Consider the following 18,173-nt stretch of genomic DNA (forward strand, 5'->3'; position numbering starts at 1 on the left):
CACCCCATGGGGCACATGGCCATGCTGTGCATCCACTGATGGCACAGACACTGCCCAGCTGTGCCACCCTGATGCGGGTGCACTGTGTGCAAACCTGGATTGCACACAAACTTTTAGTTCAGTGTTTCTGCACATCTTAATCATCTCCAGATTTTTTCTGCCTCCTCTGTACGAGGAATGTGCTCCAGTTTCAGCAGCCAACAAAGAATGGTTTAAGGCTGAAAAAAGTATATATATATATAAATAAAAGCAGGGAAACTAAAAGTCACTATTTTTGTTTAGTCTAGTTAGCAGAGTTAGCATCACACCAGGGTGCTCCTGGGTCAAGATGAGCAGTCAAAGCCACTCGAGCCCAGGACTGATGAGGTGGGGAGTGAAAAGCCTCTCACACCCAGAGCAACAGGACGGGCTGTCAGCTCACAGCACCACGATGGCTCGCAAAAACACGGCCAACGCCAGGGAAAGCAGAGAGCTCCCACATTCACAGCACACAAAAATCCACTTCACCACCAGGCCCAGCTCCCTGCATCATCCCAGGATGGGAACAACCACAGCACAGATCTCAAAGCAAAAGACCCCACCACATTTCTTTTCCAGCTGTTTTTGCGCCCCTGAGAAAAGCAGGTTTCTTTTGGCACGAAACTGGGGATATTTTGTTTTGGCTTTATTTATTCCCCTCTCTTCTCAGAGCTTGGAGAGAACCTGTGCTCTGCCACATCAATTCCAGCTTCCATTTATTAAATACCTCTCTGGCATTTTCCTTTCACTTGCACACCGCTCGTTTAATATTACACTTGACATTCTAAGCTTTATGGATGGCAACAGAGGCAGAACGGGAGGGATAAAAATAACCCCATGGGAAGGCAGGCCGCAGCCGGGCCAGGGAGCAGCACCGATGGGAGCCCACGTGGGGCAGCTGCTGAAGCAATGCTCCTGGAGCACACTGGGCTGCCAGCACCCCATGGCATGACACCAGGGAGCACACCAAAGCAAGGCACGGGGCCAGGGGCCACTGGAAAGCTGTCTGCTGTCAGCCCCGACCCGTGCCGCCCACCGCAGTGCGCTATCACACACGCGTGCTCAGGCTCTGCTGCTCCTGCATGGGTTTGGTAATTAATCTGCAGGCACATCGGCAGCACGATGAGTCAGTCCCAAGACAGGATCATGTCTCATCTCCTCCCTCGTGGGCTGCTTTTAAAATTAGTGCTGCGGGAGTGACAAGAGGAGCACGCTGGAGGCGCCCGGATCACGCACCGGGAAGAACGTACTTGGATTATTCACACCGGCAGAACACCGACACCCACACGGCTGCTGCTGCTCCTCGTGATGCAGAGCGCTCCCACCCCGCAGGAGGAGTCCCTCCAGAGGGACAGGTTTTGACAGCAGAGCAAAACCCAACCTGAGGTTTGGGGCAAAGGAAGGGCAGCAACCCCAGCCCCCCTGCACACAGCTCAGCTGGAAGCTGCTCCTCCCGCTGAGGGCCAGCACTGCCCGGCACGCTCACCCCACGCGTCCCCAGAGCAGCACACTGCCCCACACTCTGTCCCCTCTGCTGCTGTCAGTGCGGGGCCACCTCCTGCACCCCCCCATGGTGACTTACACAGCTGAGGATCAAGCTGAGGAGCAGTTCAGTGAGCAAAGCCGTGGAGTGCATCATGATGGGCACTCACCTTGCATTGAGCATTAGAGAAAAAAAAAGTCCTCTTCTTCCCACCCCATGGAGAAGCCTCAGCCAAATTTAAAGCATTCCTAACCTGCCTCAAGTCTGCTGCTCCTCGCAGCAGGGGCACTGGTGTGAGCTCTCCTTTAGACTGATCAGCATTTAGTGACTACATGGGGAACAGAACCTCCTTCACATCTCACATTCATCTCACACAACGCATCACCGGCAGCACGAGGAAACTCTGGGAGCAGAGCAGGGAGCAGTGGGGCTGGGTAGGGCGAGCTGCCCCACTGCTGCCCCGGGACCCCGGCACTGTGCCCGCTGCTTTTATTTCAGATGCACATTGCAGTCAGGAACAATACGAAGAATATTATTTCAGTGCCCTGGGAAAAATTAGCAAGTCAAATATTGAATCAGGCCTCCAGCATATGCCAAGGAGATTGCTTTGATCTTATCCACACTAAAAGCTCCATTATTGAATTTAAAGTCTGTGAACACATATCAGACCAATATACAATGCATATCTGAATACACATTTGAGAAGCGAAGGATGTTTTGACAAAGGGAAAAAGAGTATTTCAGTTGGAAAATATCAAAGTTCTCGCATCAACTGGATGACAAACACCCCTTCCCATGTGACACAGCGACGTTACTGACACGGCACCCCATGGCACCCAGGAGAAACCCCCCCAGGGTCGGGCTGGGCAACGCTGGCATCGCAGCACAGCCTCAGCTCCGTGGACACAGCAGCAGAGCAGCCCAGGACTGCACCCCGGCCCCGTGCAGAATGCACACTTACCATTTTATTATTGATTTCGTGGAAGTGGATTTCGCAGACTTTTTCCACCACGTCTTCGTTTTCAAAAGTAACGAAACCAAATCCTGTTGAAGAAAGGAACAAAAAAGAAAAAAAAAGGGGGGGGGGAGGAAAACGTTAGTGAGGTCAAACAGCTTTCCTTCAACAAGGCGTTATCTGCCATTTGGACCTGGGAATGCTTTCACAGGAATATGCCCATGTAAACACAGCTGCCTTCCTCAGCGCTGCGGAGCTCATTACGGCCTAATGGAGGGAAGAAGCATCACCTCGGAGAAAATTAATAGGGTTCTGCTGCAGCTCTTCCATAGGATTTAATGGAGAATTAAAACCTCCTTATAGATTTTTTGATCCATCCAAAGAATTTAATGGATAGTTACACCCCGGTTACACGACGGCTCAGAAACTACAATCAGGCTATATTTTCTTTTACACCTTATAGGTTTTTAAGAGCAATCTCTACAAAACCCAATTACACGTCTATGGAAGCGTATTGATTTTATCTCCTGTTTAATTCCAAGGGACTTCTCCATTAGGGCTGACTCATTGCAGGACAAAACAAACGACCAAGAGCCCAGGCAGACCGCCACGCTCCCCTCACACGAAGCCAGCACTGATGACTGCAGCGAGGCACCGCGGCCGGCCAAGCTCCGGAGGTGCTCGTTTGTCCCTCCTTCCTGAATAACTTCCTCTAATGCCTCATCAGGACATCCTGAGGCCTCTCAGAAGCCATCAGTTCTGACCTAATCACTCCTCTCCTCCGCACTGCTGTGCTGGAGGCATGGGGACAGGGGCTGCCTTAGGGCTGCTGGATGCACGCTGCCCACCTGCAGCACAGCACTGTGTGCTCTGCTGGCCGCACAGCCCCGCAGGGACGTGCAGCACAGGTAGCTAAAAGCCAATGCTTCCCTTCCCTCCCTTCTTGGGTGGGGTGGAAGAAGCCACTAGAAATGCTTTCCAGCACTCCTCCGAGCTGCAGCACATCACCCGACAGTACCACTGCGCTGAGCACTGCTTTACACATCAGCACACACAGCACCACGTGTTGTGCTTAACCCAGGTCCTCTGTTTGCTCCACTTAAATCCACCTTCAACAGAACCCACAGTCACAACTGGAGCGTTTGTGGTTAACTGCTGAGACGCAGCATCCTGGAGTGCCCCGCGTGGCACCGGGGCAGCACCACCACCTCCTCCTCGTTAGTAACTCATTAGTGAGTGCTGCGGCTGAGGATTTCTCGTTGGGCTCCTGTCAGCTCTCACTGCCAGGCTGGAGCTGGGAAGGGGAATTTAGAGGAGATTAGAGTTAATGCACAGCACTGACAGCCCGCTGCGGGCAGGACGCGTTCTGACCAGGAAGCAAGTTTCCTTCTCATCCCACTCCACACGGCTTAAACACAGCTTCATCCAGAAATCACTCCTCTGATTAAACCAGACCCACCCAGCTTTCTGTATTTACGGGTTTTAAAACAAGAATATAACAACAACCCACAGGTGTCAACACTCATTTGCAGGTTTTAAAGGCGTAGGCTGCTGCAGGAAGGCCAGCAAAGAGATGTGAGCAGGTCCACAGGGAAACCCAACACCAGCATCGCCTCGCTCCTCCCCGGAGGGGCACAGAGGATCGGTGCTCAGTGTCAGGCTGTGCTGCCTCTGCTCCCAGAGCTGCCCACAGGATCCTACCGCTCCTTAAACAACCCCAGGAGATCACAGGCTCTGCAGCTAGAAAGTTCCTGAAGCAGATCTGTAATGGGCCCTTCTTTGTTTCACTTTTAAAACACTGGATTGCAACTTCCAATAAGTGCATGCATAAAGAACATTACTGTATGCATGCATTATTAGCGTAATGAATACACGCTCATCTCTGAATTACCAAAGCTCTCAGAAACCCTCCCGGACCGAACACACAATTACTTCTTAGGAGAGGTACTGAGAGTCAACACAAAAAAAATGCTCCTTGGAAAGTGTACGAAACAGATTAACACAAAACAAAGGCGGCTGTTTGAAACGGTGACAGAAATAGGATTCTGGTTGTCAAGGAGCACACGTTTTAAAATGAAATTATACGGCATCCTTCTGAATGAAGCTATTATTGGAAGCTAACAAGCTCTATTTAAGAGATAAGCATTTAACAGAGTCAAACGGTTTGGGTTTTTTTTTTTTAATTCAAATGAGTAAAACTGAATATTCATTTGAATAATCTTTTCTGCAGAAGAAAAGACAATGAAGAGGGAGAAAATAAAACAAGAGGCAAACAGATACCGTGAGTGAGAGGCCGGGGCCAAGCACAGCCCTACAGGAAGCGAGGCAGCAGCTCAGCCATGGGTGGAAGCCCTCTGCAGCTGCTCAGGGAGGGCTCTGCTCACTGCTCAGGCAGCAGTGCACACACACACACCCATGGAAGTGCAGCACACAAGCTGCACTTGTCTGCACACACACAAACTCGACCTCCTCTGAGAGCATCCTCAGTATGCCTGAAATCACTGCCCAGTCACTCTGTGCCCCCACCGCACAGCCTTCCCCGGCCTAGGACCCAGGATCAAAAAAAAATCAAACCATAAAAAGATTAAAAACCAACTTAAACAAATCAGTGGGCGCCATAAATCACATGGAGAAGCTGTACTGAAGATACCAAATGTCAGCGCTCCCGTGTTCTGCACTTTGTTTTTTTCACACTTGAATCAACTATATTTCACACCTCTGTCGTCACTCGCGAAGTTCTCTGTCAACCTCAGGAAAATATAGCTGAGATGACGACACTGCCGCTGTGAAATATATCTGCCTCCCCTTGCACATTGGCAGCTGCTTTCCTCAACCAGGGCAGCACCTGAGCACACAGCAGTGCGGGACAGCTGCACCCAGGTACACCCAGAGCATCACTCAGCAGCAGAGATGGGCAAAAGCAGCGTACACATGGAAGGCCTTGATCTTCCAAGCCCACGCCAACAAGGCTCGTGCTGGTGCTGGCCCCAGAGGCTGTGGAGGACAGAGTGGGATATGGACACCCACAGCACAGGGCAGCTCAGCCCCATCCCTCCCAGTGCTGCCCTGGTGGACACGGGTCCCCAACAGCCCCACACAACCACAGCACCAGAACAAGGGAACATCAGCTCAGGTTGCGTTCCCTCTGTGTTCAGCCTTGGTACCCAAGGTTCCCATCTGTATTTGTTTTATGCTTCTCTTTTTCTCCCCATATTCAAGTTACTTAAGCCACGAAGCTCAGCGACGTCCAGTCCACCCATGGTATTATTTATGCACCTGCTTTCTTGTTTATACCAACAGTTTTGGCAGCTGGACCTGTAAACCATGATAAAATGCATTTTGAAAAGCAAAAAAAAAAGAAGGAATGTGACCAGACAAGCCAGGCATAATAATATTAAGGCCCATGTCAATTAATTTTTCCTCCTCTTGATAAACGAGCCCCATTCCATCCATTAATAATGAGGGAAGAAACAAGAAAAGTTGACACTAGTTTAATTTATTTGCTCAACTTGCCTGGTCATATTTCTCCCTGTTGCAACGCTTTCTGGTGCTGCTGGGAATTGCAAGTGGCTCCCACACAGTCGATGCATAGATTGGTGTGAATCAATACAGTTCTGCTTTATTCACACATCCCTTGTAATCAGAAGGGAAGAAGTTACTTAGTAAGTGATCTCACACCCGCAGCAGTAACAGAGCTGTGCAGGAGGGAGGGGGCAGCACAGCCGGGGTCCACTGCCCGCAGAGTGGAGAGGTCCGGGCACCTCCACTGCTCAGACAGAGAACCAGGACAGACCTAACCCAGTGCTGGAGGTCCCTGGGAAACCCGGAGCCCCCGCAGGACCCACACAGCTCAGCCCCACACCCCTCCTGCACACTGCACCCCAGGTCCCACGCTGCCTCTCCCCCACTTCCCAATCCCTTCCACGACGTCTCCATCTGACACCCGCAGCTCGGCTCGTTACAGCTCAGAGTTGTTTGAGACAAAAGCTGTCAATTCTCATTTGTTATTTCTCATTATTCCCATTTCCTGAGCAGCACACACAGAAAGGAGATGTTTCTGTCTAGCTCCCAGGCCTGCAGGCTGTGCCCTCTGCCTGGCACACACCTCACCTCCACGCCGGGGCACAGAGCAGTGATGAGCAACGTGGCACTGCCTGCACACGGGGACAACACAAGGTGCTGCCAGGTCAGTGCCAGCAGGAGCACAAGGCAGCATGCAGCTGGGTAACAGGCAGCAGCAGAGCCCGCTCAGCCTTTGCCCTGGGTAGCACCAGAGCTCACGTTTCCTCTCGCTGTCCTCCCGTGGATACCAGGCATCCAGAGGGCGAACTGCTGAAAAAATACTGAGCCAAAGCAAAAATAAGTGGGCACTGGAGAATGAGAAGCCACCACAGCACACTGCTGCAGAAGGAGGAAACCATCACCCTGCAGGGGATGCAGCCCTCTCTGCTGGGACCAGCAGCCAGGTTTGGGGCACCCTGCTCCCCCAGCCCCACTAACACCGACAGTGCCTCAACCACTCCTAATACATTTTTCATAACAGCAAGTCTTCATTAAAATTTTATTCTATTAGCATTCTGAAATCAAACCGAAGCGCTGAGTACATAATGACTAAAACACGCACTACACTGCAACTTACTAAATGCCAGCTTTATCACAGTGTTAATTAACAGAAGCCATTAATGCATTCACAGATCATTTAGGTGCATTAACGTTGACCTAAGAAAAAACTGCACGTATGTGCGAGACACATCTGTATTGTTTGTGTCTGAACTCTCCACATGGGAGAGCCCCAAAGTGCCACATGGGGAGAGGAGCAGCAGTGCCACCAGGACAGCCACGTCCCACTGCCAGCAGGCTGCCCCACACCTGGCTGCCCCACACCTGGCTGCCCCACACCCACAGGCCTCACGTACTCTCCTCCTGTCAATTCTTCCACAGTTTATTACCAAATTTCTGCAATATTACATTTGTTATTATATCCAAACTCACTTTATTGCATTTGACAATACAGATAATCACATACCATATGCTCTAATGTTTTGAAACCAATGCATGTTGACAGCACTTTTTATTTGTGATGCATAATTCTGCGCGGGGCTAACGAAGGCGACACAGCACTGAGCCCGCTGCAAACCTCCTGTCACTGGGGGGAGGGGGGACATTTTTCTTTCCCATTTCCATTTCTCTCTGTTAACAACAGACTTACAATACTGGGAGGAAAGTCGCTTTGCCTTTGGTTGAGTAGGAAACTGGATGAAAAGATGGGCTTATCAGAGAGATGCCCTCAAAATGTTAACAACTGGTGGGGGTTGGCTATTATAATTGCCTGCATTCGAAGCTTGCTGGTAACGGGGTTAGGGAAGTATGACAGCTCAACCCCAAGCACAGGGCAGGCTGCAGTGCCCCACTCCTGCCCGAGCTCTGCTCCATCAGCCCCACCTGGGCTTGGCCGAGGGCCTCGCCACATCCTCACCTATGGGCAGGATGCAACAACTGCCCTCAGAGAACCCATTTATCGCAGCACAAACCCCCTCCACTTAAAGCACTTCTGCTGCTGAGACAGGAAGCAGCTGCACGCGCACGCATCGTGCACACATCGTGCACTCGTGTGTTGGCCTGCGAGGAGATGCAGAGCCACTGCTGCCTCGTCCTGCTGCACAGCTACAGCATCCCACAGCCCTTCCCACGGAGCGACGCAGCAGTTATCATACCTGATTAACTCCTTTCAATGCAAAAAGACCTCAAATCCCTTACAGATAGCGGGCACCAAGGGCAGAGCTGAGATGCAGCCACATGGTGTGGAGGAGCTGCCCACTGTGCCCAGTGCAGCAGCAGCTCCCACCAGCCTGGTGGCTCTGCTTGGTGCCACGTGCACGGGAAGGACGAGCTGCCCAAGGGGCCCTCCTGTGCCACTCACACAGCTCTATCACAAACGCTGAGATGAGAAAAAACAGTGAACAACAGGGACACAAAGGACAACTTACAGGAAGCAATGAGCTCTTACAGCCTATGACAGCTGATGATAAGCCAAGAGCATCTCCTGACACCCCTGCTCCTACCCATGCTCACACCTCTGTAGTCCTATTCCTACCACTCTTTCCTTCCCATCCTCCAAGCAGAGCTCAGGAACTCGTGCAGAGATGAGGCAACACGCCGGGAAGTCACCCAGCTCAGGGACACAGAGCACGTGCTCGGTGCCCTGCTGGCAGGGACAGCAGCCCAGCTCCCAGCTCAGCACTGCCTTCAGCCTGAGAGATGGCAATGCTGCTCAAACCAAACAGGATGCTATGTCTAAATTAAGCTGTAATGACCTGCTCTGAGGTCTTTATTAGTCAGGTAATGATCATTTAAGAGGAGGTTACAATCTTGAGCCAAGGGCACCTAATACCATTACTGAACTTGTTAAAACCTGCCAAGCAAGTCATTATTTCTAACATTATTTCTTTTTCTCTTAACACTGCTTTCTACCTTTCCTCCTCGTGCTGCTTGGCCGTAAATCCCGGGCAGGACCTCAGCTGCTCTCCCCTAGGAGGACAGGAGTGAAGGCTGTGTGTGCTTTCACACCATCACAGCTCTGCTGCTCTTCAGTAGGGATTGAATCATTTACTCCAAGCAGCAATTTCACATCCTGATCCAACAAGGGGCACTTCTGCCCACCACCTCCTCCCCCTCATCCTGCTTCCTCCTCCTGGAAAACAGCAGCTGATCCCCTACATCCTCCTCACCCATCCTGCAGTCTTACAGAGGCTCTCCTAAGGAAAAAACAGAACAGAGCAAGCACGGAGCTACTCAGCACCATCACCAAAAGCATCACAGCGATGGGCCCACAGGAGGAGCCCTGACAGCACAGCCTGGGCACAGGGACCTCACCCCCCAGGAAAACACAACTGAAGCAGCACACGGCCACCAGCAACCCCAGCCAGGAGGGAGCAAAGGCAGCTGCACCTCCGAGTAACCCAGCATGGACAATATTATGAATGACACGAGCAAGCTGCCAGCTCAGGAACTCATTACTGTCAAGGTACAGCGTGGCTGTCTGCCAGGCCCCCAGCTTTCACACTCGCTATGCCAGAACATCCACACACAATTTAATTGCATTATAATTTCAAAAGTGCTTTTCAAACTGGAAAAAGGCATTCACTGATTAACCAGCGAAGAGCAAAATTGTTTATGAAATTGAATACAAAAAGCTACAGAAATGTAATTGGGTCGTTCTAGCACCTAATTTTCAAGCCATTTTCCCACTTATTTAATCACGAGATACAAAAGGAACTAGTGAATTGACTTCATACTAATTAGATTACTCCCCGTGATACTCCAGGCCCATATTCCAACTGGTTGATAGCGCTGGTTTAAAATGAGACAAAAAAAAAGCAGCAACAGCTTGTCGGGGCCATAGCGTGTTTGTTTCCCATCAACCTCACCATACAGGAGGGACATCAAACCCAGGCCAAATTCCCCCCGCCCTGCTGCACCAGGACCCACCAACTTCCCCATAAAGGACTGAGAAATGAATGTCAGACTGCTACAGCTGCTCCTCCTGCAGAGCCACACAGGGTCCCAGGGCAGAGCTGCGGGGTGGGCACGGGGCAGCACTGCCTGCTGCAGCAGCGAGGCGAGGAGCTGCCAACACACTCTGCACCCAACACGATCTGCTCTGAGCTTTTTTCCCCCCCTCTAATTTTAAGTTTTACGAGGTACAATGTAATTGATTATATAATCAAACAGAGAAGGTACGTTATCAAGATACTGCAGCACTTCACAGTGCATTCATCAGTGTATCTGGGGCTGTGCCAAAATGAATTAACTCGCATTACGTTTCAAGTACACATTATTGGCTGCATTTGTGTCCGTGTTTAAGCACGCACTTGCTCTTACAAAAGAAATCCGAAATCTTTCAATTACAGATTATTTTCTTTTTTAAAGTGTGCCTTCCTAGAGCCCTATCACCGCAACAAAACCACGACACCTCACTCAATTCCAGCCCGTCACTGTGATTGACCACAGGATCAGCAGCATTCGGTGTTTATCGACGCCCACCTGCGATGGCACAGAACTGCGTGTGCCCCCAGAGCAGGGCAGGATGGGGGGAGGACAGCACTGTGACACAGCAGCACCAGCAGCTGGGCACATCCCTGCCCCACTGACACCACACTGTACTCAGATGTGGCAGTGCCCAGCACCTGCATACAGGAGTGTGCTCTGCCTGGACCTGCTACCCCATCCCAGGCCGCTCCTGCATCACAGGGATGGAGCACAGCTTCGTGCTGCCCTGCTGTCCTCACAGGCAGGGAACAAGAACAACTATGCCAGGAATTGCAACAAATGCTGAAGAGGGTCAAGGGAAATACCAGCAGAAATGAGAAGCTTAGCCTCGGGTTAAAGCAATACCTCTGAGCAGTGCAGTATGACCCCTCGGGCTATAGCTCCAGGCAACACATAACATTCTTGGACAGCATTAAACCCTTGGCCAAGGCCCCATCCCACTGCTCACGCACCGTGTGGGTATTTGCCTGAGCAAAGAATGCATGCTACTGTGACAAAGTGCCTGGCTACGACAGATGCTTTGAATACATGCACCATTTGTTCCTCTGGATACACATGTAGAGAGCAAACTGCTGAGCTATTCCTGGAAGCCCGGCCCAGTGCTGCTGGGCAGGCTGAGCCATGGCACAGCCAGCAGCACCACAGCCTCCCTGATGGGGAGGGAGACCCAGTGCCTGCTCAGCCCCTCTGCCACAGGGCAAGTGGAAGGAAAGGGGAAAGCCCTCTTGCTTAATATAAGCTCAAAGGCCGTGCCTTTTTCCTCAAGACCGCATGTGAAGAGAGAGAACATCAATTCCTTCACAACATAAACGCTCGTCAGAACAAACAGGTTCAGGTTGAGCATGCACTTCAAGTAAATGATGAATAACATTAAAGATAATCACCTTCCTACATATATATTTAGAATTCCTGTATGTGGAGAAAAGCCCCCATCAGTTACACTAACGTGAGCTAGAAATTCAGGCCAGCTTTCCCTTGATGCCGAGGATGACCTGCAGATGTGGCTGATGGGGACCCGTCCCAAACACAGCTCAGTGCCACTGAAGCACGTGGCATGGCACTGCCCAGCAGCATCCCCTCACTGCAACGAAGACAGCAGCACCTCCGTGGGGCAGCAATCTGCCGGGAGCCCTGGGGTCTGAGCAGCTCTGGAGGGTTCCCAGCACTCACCTGCTCACTCCTGAAAGGACAGGCTGCCCTGTTTGTGCTTTCTCCCCTCCCTCAGCTTCATCTGTATCTAAAGGTGACTGTCCTGAAAGACCCGTGGTCAGTTTGCAGGGCCCTCACTGCCATGGCACCACGCTACTTTGAGGCACTGTACGTAGAAGTCCTCACTCACTGCTCATGGGCTCTTTCCCAACCAGGTGGGACCTGCTGCGGAAGGGCAGGTGAGAAGAGGAAGGCAGGGAGCAAGCAACTGCAACAAGCACCTTGCATCTGATGGAGAACAAAGGGCACCCAACAAAGTGCTCCAAAAGAATGGACAAATGCAAACAACACATAGCACGGGCACTCCCAGAATTAAAACCCTTTAAGTTCCCTGAGGCTTTAAGACCTCTTCTGCCAACTGAAGCAACCTGAATGGAACCTGTCTCTGAAAACAGAGCTGTTACAGCAACAGCTCTGTGGAGCCAGGAGAGGTCAGACTGCACAGGGGGCAAAGGCTGACAGACACTGCTAAGGCTTCATATACACACATTTTTCACCATAAAATCACTAAGGTTGGAAAAGACCATCAAGATCACCAAGTCCGACCACCAACCCATCCCCACCTAAGCACCTCCCTAACACAGCACACATGCCCTGCCACCTTCTCACATGTGAAACTCATCTCCACGTGGACAGGATAGGACAGGATCTCCTCGGGGCAACGAGCTCCGGGCATGGCAGACCCAGTCACTGTGTGCATTCTTGCAGCCATGGCCTGACACATGCCTGATGCCATCACCTCTGCTCACCCCCATCTGCACTCCATTAAATCAGGGCCACGTTTTGCTTTTTCAGCTCTCTGCCTCTCAGGAGGAGCACAGGCAGGGCAAGCACACACTGCTTCGGCCTCACTGGCCAAGAGGAGCTCATCTATTTGCTGGAATTGTTGGCATTACCAACCTCCTCTTGAAGTGACCACAGAAAACCTAACGTATCTTAATCATTTTCTCCCCACTGTGGGAAGCCAGGCATAAAGAAAGCCAAGAGTGTATTTTGGGAGCACTGCTGGAGAGATCCCATTGTTCTTCGCTGCATCAGTAAAGCAGTTTTGCTGTTTGATAGTATAAAGTGTTCAAGAACCAGACACAACAAAGGAGCAGAATCACCCTGGGAAAGAAAACTTTTAATAGGGACCACACAGTGCAGAGCAGCTTTATGACACAGATCTGCTGGTAACAGAAAGGAAAACACAGCTCTGAGATGGGCACAGTGCAGGCACAGAACCCAGCCCCCCCGCTAAATCACATCTAACTTTTCAGTATGCTTTCTAACACTCCCCAGATATGAAGGGAAGCTTTGCTTCCCCTGCAGCTGCTTCTCAAGAGCACACACCAACAGGGATTTCCTCCATCAGCACACGCTCCTTCGGACCAGGTCTCATCATACACCCAGGCTGCAGAAGGGGAACGCAGAGCTGACAGCCCCAAACTTCTCCACTAACCTACATCCCTAGTCCAACTTGACTGATACTGAGCAAACCTCTGAGGCACAGCACACACAAAAGCTGCCTGTCTTACTAATGAGAAAGGAACGGCCATCCCTAGAGGACCGTTGGGTGGCACTGGAGAGGTGTGGGGACACTGAGCCTGTCTCCATCCCCATGGGAGGCAGAGGGTCGAACAACATTGGGACAGAGCAGCCAGGCCCACATCTCCCCCACTCCCTGCATGACCTTGGGTCAGATCCTACTCCCTAGGACATACATCTTCTGATGCAGAAAGGGAGGGCTGCTGTTTGTAAAGCAATCGGGATGAAAGGCCCTACAGTACATACAGAGAGGAAAAAAAACCCACAAACCTTTCTTAGCCTTGCAGCTCCGCGAGGCACAGCACAAAAGCCTTATTGCCAGTCAATGGGAACAGACTATTTATAGCCGAGGATCATTAACCGTATTAAAAAAAAGTTTGATGTTCTCTAACAATCTATGTCATTTTAAAGCGCTGGCCTTCCCCTGACGGCCGGCTGATAACTGGAGCAGCAGTGCTGAATAGAGGTAATTATACGCTAGTTCAATAGGCTGAGCCCGCAACTGCACGGAGCCTCCTCTGAATGCAAGCGTGTCCTTTCCCCAGGGCTCCTATTTAAATATTATGCCAGCTCCCACAGCCGACCACGGGAAGAATGCTGCCACGCATACCCTCATAAAACTGCATCGTTAGGAATAAAGCCTTGGATTTTAACAAAATAAATCACCGCGCGCTGAAGAAAAGTACTAACTCCAACCTACTGCGGGAAGGTGCCAAGCAAGGGAAGTTCTCAAACACCAACAGCACACGCTCCCGTGCTGCTGGGAGCCTCATGGTCCTGTGGCTGTGCTGCCCACCAGCCCGACATCTCCTTCAAGCTCCTGGCTTGTTCCCCATGATTCCCCAGCCCTTCCCAGCCAGGCTGCTGCCCCCTGGGGTGGGCATTCCCCTGTTACTGGAGGGGCTCACACCACACACCCAGACTACATGGAGAGGTGCCAGCTCCACCACTACCACCCCCACCCACTTTCCTTCGAGGCCGATCAAGACATTATGGACAAGGCTCAATTGATTCCCATCCAGCTCAAAGTTTATCAGCTTGTAAGAAATGTACAGGCAAGGAACCACAGATAACACGGTGCTGATTGTTATCACAGGAGCTTTATATTCTTGCTGGTATGACACATTGAACATATGGTTTTAAAGACTTAAATGTTTTGATCTGCTGCACGATGCCATTGTCAGCTCAGTCTGGCAGGACTGACAGCCGCCTGACGCCGGGCTCCCATCAATTGCATGGGGTGCCCCATCAGCAGGGCACACAGTGTGGTTACTGCAGCCCTGCCTGCATGGCTACGCCCCAGGCAGGCGTGCTGCAGGCCAGCAGCTAAAATCATTTCCCTCGATGGACCACGCAGCCATGGGAGCACTATAAAGGAGGTGATCGATTTATCCGATCACTGCAACGTCTGCTGAGCCCAGCTGATGTCCTCTGCCCCGCAGTCCTGGCTTTAAAGGGGCATCACACACTTAACCCTGAGAAGGGACTGGGGAGCACAGCAGAGGACGGAGCTGGGGCAGCAGGGCAGGGTGCAGTGAGCTGCAGGTTCTGCCGTGCTCTGAAGCTCTCCGATCCCTTGGCTGTGGTTTCCTGCACCAGCACCAACCACACTGCACCATTCTGGAAAACGGAAGCCAGAGGCAACGGGTCCTTTGCTTTGGATGGAAATCATTACTCTCAACTAAGCATCACACTGCTTCTCCTCAATCAGCTCTGGCACCTGTGAACTCTTAAAGCCACTTAACGAGCTCAAGGCAGTGGACAAAAGGCAAACACGTTGCTACCCACCACCTGGAAGCAATGAGCAAACCCAGGTACAGGGCAGCACACAGGGAAGCAGCAGCAAGGCCAAACACAGCCAACCCTGCTGTGTCCCCTGCTGCAGGACAGCTCGGCAGAGCACCCCATTCACCAAGGACATCCCAACTCCAGCTGCCCTGGGCACGGGGATAGGCAGAATGAGAGCACAGTGCAGGAGCTCAGTGGCAGAACTGCACTGCTGCTGTGCTTCTCATTGAGGCCGGATGCTCTAGCAATGCTCCACCAGAGCCAACGTTTGCTCCAAGAGCAGCCAGCCTAATTACGCTGCCAAGCCTCCCTGCGTTTCTAAGAACCTTCCCTTTAAACCCTTGATAATAAGGGCTCTCCTTCAAAATACTCCATGCAGCCCTTGCTTCCCGAGTTGCCATAGCTACAAAGCGGTGTTTCCATGTCCTTTCAGCCTGGTACAGCTTTATTAGCTCCCAACTCCCACGAGGGCAGCAGCCAGGCCTGGTGCTGCCGACCCCCTCTGCTCTGCCCACAGTCCTGAGCCCCACACCACAAAGCCCCAGCTGTGCATCCCTCTGCCCCAGCACTAAATCCCATCCCGCACAGCCAGCCCAGGGCCACAGCTCCCTGCACTCCGACTGTGCCGTGCTCCAGAGATAAAACCAGGCTCTGCTGGAGTTATCTTCTGCCCACAAACAAAAGTGGCCTTTCCACCGGTCAATAACGAAAGCTTCCAATAGATGAGGGGCAGAGATATTTGCTTCCAACCCAGCGCAGAAGGGCAGCTGAGCAGAGGGGGCACAGCTGCACACGGAGGTTTCGGCAACGATGGTCCTTTCTCTATGGTCAGTGCAAGGCTGTAAGAACTCTTAACAAATAAATCACAGCTTGAAGTTCCATATTTTTTACATCCTAAAAACTTTCCCCTTCCGGACCAAATCTGACCTAAACCTGAAGGCAGCAGCTGTCCCATCTGTTACCTGAAAGCCAGTATTTTCCTCATTCCCACCTGTGTACCAGATCCATGACAGTGGCTATCCAGGTCCTTCAGCTAGAAAGGACTCTGAGCCCTCAGGAAAAAGCAGAGGATGTTCTCCGAGAAGAGAAGCACCTCGTCACTCCAGCAGCACACAGCCCAGGATGCTCCCAGCAGCATTAGCAGCGCCCATCTCTCAACAGGCAGTTAACCAGAGCATTCAGGATGGAGGGCAGACCCTCAGCCACTAAACTCCATCCTCCCATAATGAGGCTTTATTTTCATTTCATAGCAATAACATGGCACTGCACCCTCTTCCCTTATTTTCCTCCAGGATGAACCATTAGCATTAAAAAAATAACCCAGCAACCAGCTTCCACCTCCTCTGCATCGCTCACCCTTTAATTTGAGAATTAAGCTCTGCTAATGGACGCAAACTGCCATTCTGAGCATGCAGGCAGTGTTAATATTTGAGCAAGCCAACAACAACAACAACACAGAGGACTAATACATGCACGGTCATTCTTTCGAGCCGGAAGGACTCGGTTTTAATTCTCACAGAATATTAAAGCAAATTTTAATTAGTTTACACTGCTGCCTTCCTTGTAAGTGCCTGCGAGGGGAACTCTGGCGTGCAGGAGGAGCCCAGCTGTCCCAGGGAGCAGCTCACTGCCACACTGCTGCGAGGCTGCTGCTCTGCCCATTGTGGCCACCTCGTGCTTTGCAATGAGGCTGTCAGAGGCATTTAGTCACAATCATTTCTCTGGGAAATGAGAAGTGAGCCTGACAAACAGGAGCGGGAGAGAAAGGAGAAGAAACAGATCTGTCAACATGTGAAAGACGTCCTGTTCCTTCCCAGTGACCCCAAACTCCAAGGTTTGCCACTTTAAAAAATAAAAGGGGAACACCTCCAAGGAACAGCCTGTACGTGGTTTGTCCTTAGCAGCTAATGAGACCGCCCTCACGCCTCTGCTACAAAGGGGAATTTAAGAACAAACCCCAAAAAAGCCAAAAAGATTAAACACAAAGATAGAGCTCACCCTTCCACATGCCCACATCCGATCAGAGCTCCAGCAGCAGCAGTGAGCACAGGACACACCAACACAGAGCACCGCTCCGGGGCGTCTCCTCCTGCTCTGCCCCAGCGAGATCGTGGACTCCACCAGCCCTTCCTCTCCCTACGATGTCCCACAGCTTCTGCCGAAGCCAGGCAGCAGCTCAGCACCCCCAGAGCTGCCCCACCTGCAGCCACTTTCTCAACTGCAGGATGAAGTGCACCTGGGCACTGCCTGGATTGCTGAGCCCCCTACAGCCTCATCTGTGGGATTAAATGTACCTGGGCACTGCCCCAGCTCTGCTCACACCCAGCAGGATCCAGCCCAGCTGTGCTGGGGGGGGGGTTACTGGAATCAGTGCACATTTCAGCATCATGGGATGGCTGCTCCTTCCCATCCCCATCTTGGACAGGTGATGCCCTGCACGTGGCAGGGTGCAGTGAGCTGGGCCTGTGGGAGCAAGGGGGTGAAGACCATGAGTACACAGTCTGGGGGGTGGGGGCACGGTTTCAGCCCCAGAGCAGGTGCTGGGATGTCAGCAGTACCGGGGTCTTTGCTGCAGGTTGGCCCAAACTAAGCACGTCATCCTGTGCCACGTGCTGCTGGACTCGTGGTGAGAGGCCTTTTTAGTACAGTTTTTCCCTTCTTTTTTATTTTTTCTCCTTCCCAGTTTTTACTCAATCGGGCGCAGTGTTTACAGCTCACTACGCCACAAATCCTTATTTCATGTCACCCACTGGCCCAAGCTGTCCCCACTCACTGCTTCTCCCAGACAAGTTAATAAGATGGAAGGCTCCCCGGGGGCCTCGAGCCAGCGAACATTATCACTTGGAAGCAAGGCAGAAATACTGACACATCGGAAATGACTTCAAGCCTATTAATTACCCTTTCTTCTGTGGCAGATCTTTGAGAGAGAGCCTGACAAATTGAAAGGCAGGAGAGCTCATCCTTCCTGCCCCAGAAAAGCCCCCACCCACGTCAACAAAAGCAAAAACACCTCTCCGCTCAAAAAAGCCGCCTTTGTTTCGCTATATCAATTAATTCATCGACAATTAGCTGAAATGGAGCTGCCCTTCCTCCCAGCTCCTGCAGGAGGGCTGGCCAGGAGCCCTGCAGCACGGCACAACTGAT

The 18,173-nt window shown here is 51.6% G+C and overlaps 1 protein-coding gene across 13 annotated transcripts in view; it reads right to left on the reverse strand.

Moving 5' to 3' along the window:
* The window catches only part of MSI2 (musashi RNA binding protein 2), a 173,163-nt gene that overhangs the window by 38,693 nt on the left and 116,297 nt on the right, over nt 1-18,173 (reverse strand). For all 13 annotated transcript variants that reach the window (XM_065732130.1, XM_065732129.1, XM_065732128.1 and 10 more), the window contains one exon: nt 2,463-2,545. In XM_065732130.1, the coding sequence (XP_065588202.1) occupies nt 2,463-2,545 (83 nt within the window). The remainder of the gene's footprint in view (nt 1-2,462; nt 2,546-18,173) is intronic.

The sequence above is a fragment of the Cyrtonyx montezumae genome, unplaced genomic scaffold (genome assembly GCF_038088225.1).
Source record: "Cyrtonyx montezumae isolate F1298 unplaced genomic scaffold, pur_monq_1.0 scaffold_15, whole genome shotgun sequence".
Taxonomy (NCBI): Eukaryota; Metazoa; Chordata; class Aves; order Galliformes; family Odontophoridae; genus Cyrtonyx; species Cyrtonyx montezumae.